The sequence below is a fragment of the Cnephaeus nilssonii genome (genome assembly GCF_951640355.1).
Source record: "Cnephaeus nilssonii genome assembly, chromosome: X".
NCBI classification, from domain to species: Eukaryota; Metazoa; Chordata; class Mammalia; order Chiroptera; family Vespertilionidae; genus Cnephaeus; species Cnephaeus nilssonii.
Genome location: NC_137071.1, coordinates 5,050,292 through 5,060,938, shown reverse-complemented (window position 1 = coordinate 5,060,938; position 10,647 = coordinate 5,050,292). Strand labels below are relative to the sequence as shown.

At 39.9% G+C, this 10,647-nt stretch overlaps 1 protein-coding gene across 5 annotated transcripts in view; it reads right to left on the bottom strand.

The window, feature by feature from the left end:
• Positions 1 to 3,219: 3,219 nt before the first annotated feature.
• CA5B (carbonic anhydrase 5B) overlaps positions 3,220 to 10,647 on the bottom strand; it is a 34,406-nt gene continuing 26,978 nt past the window's right edge. For all 5 annotated transcript variants that reach the window (XM_079765214.1, XM_079765216.1, XM_079765215.1 and 2 more), the window contains 4 exons: positions 10,187 to 10,282; positions 9,605 to 9,667; positions 8,481 to 8,636; positions 3,220 to 5,978 (listed from right to left, as the gene is read on the bottom strand). In XM_079765214.1, coding sequence (XP_079621340.1) covers positions 5,799 to 5,978; positions 8,481 to 8,636; positions 9,605 to 9,667; positions 10,187 to 10,282 — 495 coding nt within the window. In that variant the 3' untranslated portion in view covers positions 3,220 to 5,798. The remainder of the gene's footprint in view (positions 5,979 to 8,480; positions 8,637 to 9,604; positions 9,668 to 10,186; positions 10,283 to 10,647) is intronic.

The window sequence follows — 10,647 nt, the reverse complement described above, 5'->3', positions numbered from 1 at the left end:
TTTCCTATTTTCCTTGGTGACTAAAATACATCTACTTATTCTCAAGTAAGTATATTTCAGTTTATGCCCCTTCTATGGGAAAATGCCTAAATTTTTATTTTACGTTGTCAGTAGAAAATAGCTGATTATCTAAAAAATATTTTACGTATATAAATCATGTAGTAGATAATGCTATTATTAAATGTCTTCGTTATTGTAAAAAGACCAAAGGATAGTCCATAAGTATATTTTTTATTTACTGCAAGCATAAAAGGATTTTTAAAAAATGTCTACTCTCTGAATGCCAGGTTTGGACTCTTTCAATTAGTTTTTTTTTCTTGCTCTAGTAGGACAAAGGTATTAGGATTCACTGGTCAATGCAGAAAACCTCAGGAAAGAAAATTTCATTCTTTTTTATAAAATATGTTTTTATTGATTTTTAAAGAGAGAGGGAGAGGGATATAGAGATAGAAACATCAGTGAGACTGCTGATTCCTGCACACCCCCAACTGAGGATTGCGCCTGAAACCTGGGTATGTGCCCTGACTGACCGGGAATTGAGCTGGGGACTTCTTGGTTCATGGGTTGACGCTCAACCACTGAGCAGCACTGGCTGGGCAGAAAATTTCATTCTTTACCTACTATGAATTTCAGTATTAAATTTGTTCAAGGACATACAACAGGGTCTCAAGTCTCTGCAACCCTCATTGCTATGCCAAAGCATGGATATATATACAGTGTGTGTGTGTGTGGGTGTGTGTGTGTGTGTGTGTGTGTGTGTGTATCCTATCTAATAAAAGAGTAATATGCAAATTAATCATCACTCTGCTACATGCACAAGCCATGCCCACAAGCCACGCCCACAAGCCAATCAGGATCGAGTATGCAAATTAACCCAACCAAGATGGCTGCAGCCACAAAGAGAGCAGGAGGGAGGCTTGGGTTTCCCCCGCGATGGAAGAAGCCAAGCTTTCCGCTCACTCTGGCCGGCCCAGGCCTCCGCTTAAGGCTACAAAGTTTCAATTATAGAAGATAAATAAATCCCAACAGAAATGGCTGCAGCCACGGAGCGAGCAAAAGGCTTGGCTCTGCTTCAGGCTACAAAGTTTCAATTGTAGAAGATAAATAAATCCCAGATACCAGGGCCTCCACTTGGGTTGCCAGGGGGCATGGCCGGCCTGCAAACCCCCACAGGCTGCTCGCCCAGGCTGCCCCACACCCCAAGGGAACCCCCACCCTGATCCGGGACACCCTTCAGGGCAAACCAGCCGGCCCCCACCCGTGCACCAGGCCTCTATCCTATCTAATAAAAGAGTAATATGCAGATTGACCATCACTCCAACACACTAGATGGCTGCCCCCATGTGGAAACAAGATGGCCACCACAAGATGGCCAGCAGGGGAGGGCAGTTGGGAAGGGCCAGGCCTGCAAGGGAGGGCAGTTGTGGGAGATCAGGCCAGCAGGGGAGGGCAGTTGGGAGGGACCAGGCCTGCAAGGGAGGGCAGTGGAGGTGATCAAGCCTGTAGGGGAGGGCAGTTAGGGGTGACCAGGCCAGCAGAGGAGGGAAGTTGGGGGCAAACAGGCTGGCAGGGGAGCAATTAGACATCAACCAGGCTGGCAGGGGAGTGGTTAGGGGGTGATCAGGCTGTCAGGCAGAAGTGGTTAGGGGCAATCAGGAAGGCAGGCAGGTGAGCAGTTGGGAGCCAGCAGTCCTGGATTGTGAGAGGGATGTCCCAGATTGGAGAGGGTGCAGGCTGGGCTGAGGGACACCCCCCCATGCAGGAATTTTGTGCACCGGGGCTCTAGTATATATATATATATATATATATATATATATATATATATATATATATATATTTCAGATTACAGTTATAACTTAAAATAGCAAGATAAACTACTTATAAATGCATATTATGAAAAATGCTGATTTGTAAAAACTGATTAAAAGTTTTCTTTGGAGGAGAGAACTATCCAGTGATAATTGTTATTATTTGAGTCTTTTGTCTAGTGATAAGGTCAAAGCAGCACAACTTCAGGTGGTTTGAGAATGAATAGTGGCAGAATTGATCTGCCCACCTAGAACCCAAACCGAAGTACCATTTCTGAAGACTGGTTGAATTAAAAAAAACACACACAATAATAAAAATGTACATATACTGACAATGTCTTAGTCAGTTCTGGCTGCTATAACAATATACCAGAGATTGGGTGGCTGGTAAATCACCACAATTTATTTCTCACAGTTCTAGAGGCTGGGGGGATAAGATCAAGGTGCCAATAAGTTTGGTGTCTGCTAAGTGCCTCCTTACTGATTCATAGATAGCCATATTCTCGATGTGTCCTCACATGGTGGAAGGAGTGAGAAAGTTCTCTGGGGACTCCTTTATAAGGGCACTAACCTCATCATGAGGATTCCGCCCTCATGATATAATCACCTCCCAAAGGCTCTACCTCTTAATACCATCACTTTGAAGGTTAGGATTTCAACATATGAACCTTGGATGGGGGCGGGGGGCAGGCACAAACACTCAGTCCATAAACAGAAGAATGCATTACTATTTATCTGGAAAGTAGCCGGTATTGTTTATATGTATTAATTATATGGTAAAAGTAGAGCTTATTCACTTAAATGAACTACCCACTTTGATCAATAACATTATATATGAAACAACTTAACTAACAAAGTTGAATTAAAAATATAATAAAACATTAAGTTAAATAAATATCAAGTAAATACTGTTGTTTCTTTTAGTGACAAAGAAAAATATCTAAAGTAATTACAATACTGTATTTTTGCTAATATCATGTCCCCCAAAAAGACATCGTCCTAAACTTTTTTGAGGTGGATGCCTGGTTTTACAATAGCCAACATTACCCTACCCCCCGTGGTCGGCAAACTGCGGCTCGCGAGCCACATGCGGCTCTTTGGATCCCTTGAGTGTGGCTCTTCCACAAAATACCACGGCCTGGGCAAGTCTATGTTGAAGAAGTGGCGTTAGAAGAAGTTTAAAAAATTTGGCTCTCGAAAGAAATTTCAATCGTTGTACTGTTGATATTTGGCTCTGTTGACTAATGAGTTTGCCAACCACTGCCCTAACCCCTTGTAGCACTGGCAGCTTGCCCTATTGGTGATGTCAGCAGATCATGCCCTGGTTTCACAGAAACAGGTGAGCTGAGGGGTAACAGGTGGTTCTTTCCATTCTTGCTTCACGAGTAAAATCCTTATGAGTTTTCCATTCACTTTCTGATCTACATGTTAGGATATCTAGCAAATTTTACAGACATATTCCATACTCAAAACAACTAATAGAAAGAAAAGCTCATTCAACAAATGCTAATATTATAAAGATGGTTTTATTAATCTAGCATTACTTAATGAAGATGAGCAGCAATTCAAATACAAAATTCTTTCTCAAGCCCTTTGACAGATCTTATCCCCTTCGGGTCTAGGAAGGACCAGTAAAACACTTTTGGAGACATAAGAGACATAACATGTTTCCTGATAGGGTGTCTCAGTAGCCAGGGAATCTCTATTATCCCTTTTGGGGGCAGATAACTAAGGCATGCATGAAACCACACCCCAAGGCAGTTTCCATAACCTCCGCAGAGAGGGTGACCAAAAATGTATTATGCAAACATACATACAGGACATGGCTGAGAGTGAATAGGGTTCTGTTAATAATTACACCAGAACATGAGGTGTAAGTAAATCAGGAGTTGTAAACTGAGAAACACCCCTATAAATACAGGGCAGGGCAAAAGTAGGTTTACAGTTGTGAGTATGCAAAACACTGAGTTTATTCTTGTACTTAAATTTATTAATTATTGTATTATTTTCCATACAGACAACTGTAAACCTACTCTTGCCCCACCCTGTATAGTTAACCCTTCAACAATGCAGGGCTTGGAGCACTGACATCCTTGTACAGTCAAAAATCTGTGTATAACTTTTGACTCCCCCAAAACTTAACTACTAATAGCCTACTGTTGACTAGAAGCCTAGCTGATAACAAACCATTGATTAATACATATTTTGTATATTATATACTGCATTCTTACAATACAGTAAATGAGAGAAAAGAAAATGTTAAGGAAATCATAAGGAAGAGAAAACATTTCCAGTACTGTACGTATTTATTGAAAAAAAAATTACGTGTAAGTGGACCCACGCATTTCAAATGCAGTTCAAGGGTCAACTCTACACCCTTTGTACCTCTAAAATATAAGGGTAATCAGGTGTTCTATACATTGTTTCTGGCTCCAATTTGGAAGACTCACAGCAATAGCATTTTGCATTAAGAGTTTGCAAGAGGCCTAGGAGGGAAGCTTGTGTGAGAGGAATAATGCATATCTTGGGTGTTTACCCTTTTGAAGACAACTATGGTTTGAAACAGATCAATTGAGGTAAACTTCCCCCCCACACACATTTATCTTTTTAAGAAGTATATTCATTTCCCAAGGTATACTTGCTTCCCTTTCCCAGAAAAGGCATGCACCCTAGAAGCAAATGCCTTCACTCCCCCTTCCAACCTTCTTTAGGGCAGATATAGCCCCCTAAGTTTACATATACAACTTCAATTCTATCTTTTCTTCCTACTGAATTATTAATTATTTTTAATTAATAATACACATAGCATAAAACTTATCATCTTAACTTTCTTCAGTGTATGGTTCAGTAGTGTTAAGTATATTTATCCAACTCTATCTTGCAGACCAGATGACTAGCATATTCATGAAAGAAATACTACTAATTAATGCAATATTGAGTCTGAACACAGGCTTATTGGCCATTAGAAACATTCCAAGATATTTACAAGCAAGGGCAACAGTGGGATGGATTCCATGGAATATGTAGAATTACCTAGATTTTAGCCTGTTTGACAAGTTTCTCCCTCTATTACTGTAGCAAAAGTTTTCTAAGCCACTGTATAAACTGGGAGATTTATTTTGATCATGTGTCTTGCCCAGAACATCAACTAAGGAAATAAATAAAGTTCAGACAGCTTTAAAAGGAAGCTAAGATTGTTTTGTCATTGTGGAAAATATTATCATAGTCTATGAAACAGTGTACAAATAATGCAAAATAATATTATAAACTATAGATTATATTACTAGTTATTTGAAAAATACTTCCATAAATATGTCATGAAAGAATTCTAAGTTCTAGGCACTTCAATCATTTTCTTTAAAATGTTCTACACTGCATATGCTTTCTATATGATCAGGCCTTTAAGTAAAATATCTGATCTTCAGAAATGCAAAAAGATTTTCAGATATCAGTAAATCTTTGTTTTCCTAGGATTACAAAATACTTTTTTCTGTATCATAAATTGATAGTAAGTAAGCAAGCATATCATGTTCTTGTAAGTTAACTAAAGATCAGAGCAAATATGCTCTCTGAGAAGGCCTTATAAAAGAAAATTCATCCATGTTTTGAAATAAAATGTACCTAAAATCATGGCCAATGTTCAGCCAGAAAGTACCAGTTTGTGCCTTACCAGTGGTTAAATATTTTGATTGTCATCCCTACTTACAACTCTATATAACCACTAACTGATGATATACAAAGACAGCTCAAAAATGTCAGACATTAAAAGACATTATAAAAACCAACAGATTGCTTTAAGAGAAACTTGTGTTTCTTGTTGCTACTTCAGTGATAAACATCATTATCAATAAAAGACTGAAGGAGCACTACCATACCAAGAAATGCACCTCTATAATTAGTATTAAACACAGGTGTTTAGAATAGTCTTAGTTAACAGTTTTTTAAAACCTATTATGTATTAAAGCAAAACACCACCTACATATGGGCGTCTTAGGGGCTAGCTTGGCTGGTCGATGGCTTGGATTTTGCTTGTATATTGAGGATATAATCATGACGGAAGGATGAGCGGACAGTGCGATTCATGAGGGGCTGCAGGGGGCGGAAGTTGTCCACCATTTTTTTTTCTTTCTCCCCCTCGGAAGTGAAAAGCAGGGTCCGAAATTGCTCAAGCTAGAAATAGAAACAGGAAGCATAAATAATTTCAATGGAAAAACAGCTTCACCGCATTAATAAATTACTTTCATTTTTATGAGTCTGAAACATTCCTCTAAAATTGGACACAGCAGAACTTATTCTGGGTAGGAATGCCTTCGGCATTGGACAGGGAGGAAGATGTGTGGAGAAGAGAGCAGCAGCAGGTGGTGAAACCAGCCAGGCACTTGGAACCCAAGGACTAGGGGTCAAAGGCCCTGTCCCCCACATATTGGCCACTTGCCAAGAATAAGTTACTTCATCTTTGATTCCAGGAACCTCGTCTTGAAATAGTTAAAACAGCAGCTCACTGAATGAAAAAGGAAAGGCCTGGTCCATAGAGTAACAGCGCCAAAAATGTTTTTGTGGTTTGTTTTGTTTTGTTTTTTAAATTTTAACTGAATTGTTAACACAATGTATCCTTGATGGCTTACCGCCCCTGGACACTGGGATGCTCCTTGCTCACACTGTCCAAAAGAACTTTCTGAAACGATGGCAAGGTCCTCAGCAGTTTATTAGGGTAGACACAAACCATAGATAGCTTCTGAGCGCTTGAACTGTGGCCAGTGTGACTAAGGAAGTGATGTTTTAATTTACTCTTCATTTTAATGTATCTATATTTAAATTTAAATGGCCACATGGGGCTAGTGGCCAATGTATTAGACACAGCAGCTCAGTACAAAAGGAGCAACCCCAAATCAAGGGTTCATTAGTGTGGCAATAGCATTAATCAGTAGCACCTTGCCTTTCTGGGCAACTATGGGGTGGACTCAACTTCAAGCCAGCCGGAAAACCTATTCACCACCTTTCTCATTATTCAGTCAGGTGCAATACAGCTTGAAGGACAACCTGGGCACAGTAGAGCTGCAGAGGCAGGATTGGGACCAGAGGCAAGCACCAAACAGTTACCCTTCTTACAAATCACACGTATACCCTCATTATACCCTCATTAAATAGGAATGTGTCCAAGTAACTAAGGTTGTTTTGTTTTTTTTGTTTTTTTACAAATTGCAAAGATTAGAAATAGCCCAAACACCAGTAGATCTATAAAATGGATTGGTACATAGCCATTAAAAATAATACCAAAGATAATGTATTATCTACAAAGTATTCCACACTTCACAGAGTGAAAAGAGCAGCAAAATGGTTCATACAGAATGATTCCTTCTTTTAAAAACTACGCATATTTATACAGATAAGAAACCTGAAGGATTTTCCCAAACAATGATTAACACTGAGTGGTTAGATAATAGGTGACTAGGATTATAGATGACAGCTCTATCTTTTTTTTCTGTTGAAATTTTATTTCCAAAGTCCTCCATATAGGACACTGATCCAATGGTTTCTTTATTTTATTTACTTATTTTTCAGTGTCATGTCAATTTTTAAATATGAAGGATAGTAGCAGATTAAATGTATAGACCACCAAGCCCAGGCTTATGGGCAGGCAAGATCTGTATTTTGCCACTGGTTTTTAATGGATTTCATCACACAGAATTAAAAAAAATACGCAGTCTAATTCACTAGTTGCTTTCTTTATGACTTCTGGTTTTGATATATAGTTAGAAAAGCTTCCTCCATTTGGAGATAAAGGGGAGCAGAATTTGTGACCCCAAAATATGCCTTTGGCATAAGGATTATTTTGAGCTGATTATTTTTATTAAAGTGCAGACACAGAGAAGCTCTGAAAACCCAGTATAAGTTACCCTTTTATATATTTATTTGTTTAAATGTTCTCTTTTCTTTCTTTTAATATATTTTTATTGATTTCAAAGAGGAGGGGAGAGGGAGAGAGAGATAGAAACATCAATGATGAGAGAGAATCATTAATTAGTTGCCTCCTGCACGCCCTCCTTTGGTGATTGAGCCTACAACTTGGGTATGTGCCCTGATTGGGAATTGAACCAGTGACCTCTGGGTTCATAGGATGACACTCAACTACTGGGCAACACTGGCCAGGCTGTTTTCTAAGTTTTAACTACTCTTTCTGGTTAATTTGAAGCATTTCCTAATTCATACCTAAATTAGACAAGAAGTTAGCACATCTACCTAATAAAAGAGTAACATGCTAATTGACTGTACCTTCACGACACCCACCAGCCAATCAGGAGTGAGTATGCAAATTAACCCAACAAAGATTGTGGATTAATTTGCATACACAGGCACCGAGCTGCCAGGGGCGGGTGGGATGCTTGCATCGTCACCATGGCAACGACGCAGGTGTTCCGCACCACCCCAGCAGCTCTGGGCCTTCGGGCAGCGTGGGAAGGCAGAAAGGTGGCTTCGGCCAGAGCGAAGGCGGTGCCAGCAGCCAGGGGAAGGAAGACTCAATCTTGCACAAATCTTCGTGCATCGGGCCTCTAGTTTTAATAAAAATGTATAGGCATTATAAATTAAAAACTGATCCCAAAGTTTGAGCCCAGGCTTGTTTTGAAGAGGAAAACTAGAATTTCCTTATACAGAAACATGGAAAGAATGTACCTGATCATGATCAACCTCTACAGGCTGCTTCTTAATGATCCAGGTGACAGACTCGGAGAGTGGTGGGGTAGTCAGGGATCCTGAGTAGGTCCAGTAGTCCGGGCAGGTGGGCATCAGGCAGGCAGGGTCGAATGACCCAAATTCCACTATGGTATCCTAGCCAAGAGAAAGAAAGGGTCACCAAACTATCATTTCATGGTGATGACAACCACTCAGGAAACAGATGACAAGGCAACAACTCTAGGAGTGTCTGGGGACCAGCCGTGGTCCAGAGGAGCTCCTTAGGTCCTCTGGACTGAATCACGCCCATGCCTGCAATGAACTCTGCATTTCTGACACTCCTCAGTGGGAACACAGCAGAACCCATTTTCTCCCTCCGTTCTAGTGAGTTTCCGGCAGGTGGTCTCCTCTGAATTCTTGGGGGGCGTTAGGTGGTGGCTGGTGTACAAACAGGGAGGCTTCCTTTTTCAAGAGACTAATAGCATCCTCCTTTCTAAAATGCAGTGCAAATTGGGAGGAGCCAGGATCCTAGACTCAAAAGGGAGTGAGAAAGAAGAAGGAAGGAAAGAGGGGGAGATGGGGAGGGTAAGAGAAAGAGAACAGCATATGGACTTCCAGGGAGCAGCCCCTTTGGGATTCTGAATATTGAACAACTGATCTTGGGGCTGGACAAAGGTATGCGTCCTGAAGGATATGGGTAATTGTTATTTAGAGGTGGACAAACCAAGTTTCTGTCCAACTTTTCTCTGCTTCCTGCCTGAGGGAGGGTAGCTAGAGTCAAGAAGGCTGCTCTAAGTGTGTCCACAAGGACTGAGAGGGAGCAGGTGGCAGGAGCAGAGGGGTGAGGACCCATTATGTTCCCAAGTGCGCGAATGCTCAGGGCATGACAGCAAAACCAGTGGCCAGTGCCCACCAAAGAAGTCCCTTCTGTACCCTGAGGGCCAGGGGTGCTCTCAACACACCAGCACCATAAGCCAAGCTGTTGTCTAGGCAACTTTCAAAGAGAACCTGAATTACACTGAAATTAATTACATTTCCCAATTCAAAGGGCTTTGTTAGTATTTCCACCCTGAGACTTCAACATAAAATATATTACAAGTGCTTTTGGAAAAAAAAAATATTACCTTGTGCTTAATTGATGGCAACGTATCCACCAATTTTTGTAGCTCTTTATGATTTTTCCCGAGCTAAAGAAAAGGCAATGAGGAAATATTAAAAATAATTGACATCTCACTTTTGAAATTACAACAGAATGTGAATTAAAATTAACCACCTGGTGATTACATAAAAGCAAACCAACCATACTACTTAAACTATACTTAAACTGGTAATTTAGAATATTATAAATATCGCTGAATTAAATTAGAACAGAACAAAAGAGCAGGCTGTTTGCTGACAGGATCAGCATGCCTGCAGGGAAAGGTGCCCCTCCATTTAACTATAAGGTCTGAAAGTTAAATTCATTAAAATTAAAAACTGTTCCACAGTCAAAGTAACAACAGTTCAAGTGCTCAGTTGCCACATATGGCTTGTGACTACTCTATTGGACCATGCATTTTTACACCATTTAAAATATATTCATAATAATCTTGTATTTTAACCATTGCTTATTTTCATCCCAATATTCTTAGAACTTAGTCATGCAATGTTCTGTCTTTTCATCCTAGAATACTACACATCAATTAAAGTTGGTAACTTTTTCTTACCTTTAAAAATACTCCTATCACAGCCAAACCATTTTCTTCCAGTACTGCATCCTCAAAGTTTTCAAATTTGACTGCATTCCAATGCACCAGGTGCAGCTGAAACACCATTAAAAGTTGGTTTGACACATGACCACATAGGATCGATCAAAAATAGCCTTATTCAACATGATATTTTAACATGTTTTCTTACCTATAATAAAGCCACTGGGAAAAGTATATGGAATCAAAATAAAGAACAAGAAGAAATGTATGCAGCAGCAGAAATGAATTTGGAATAGAGACATTCATTTGGGGAGGAAAATAAAAGAAAAAATATATAGCAGAGTGAGTAACATTTCAGTGAGGGAGCAACATTTGTCCATTCTCGCCCTGATTTGCATGAAACACTCATATCCCAAATCCATTTGCATATACTGGAGAGATGCTTATCTTGAGAGAAATAGATTCTCCCTATGGGAATG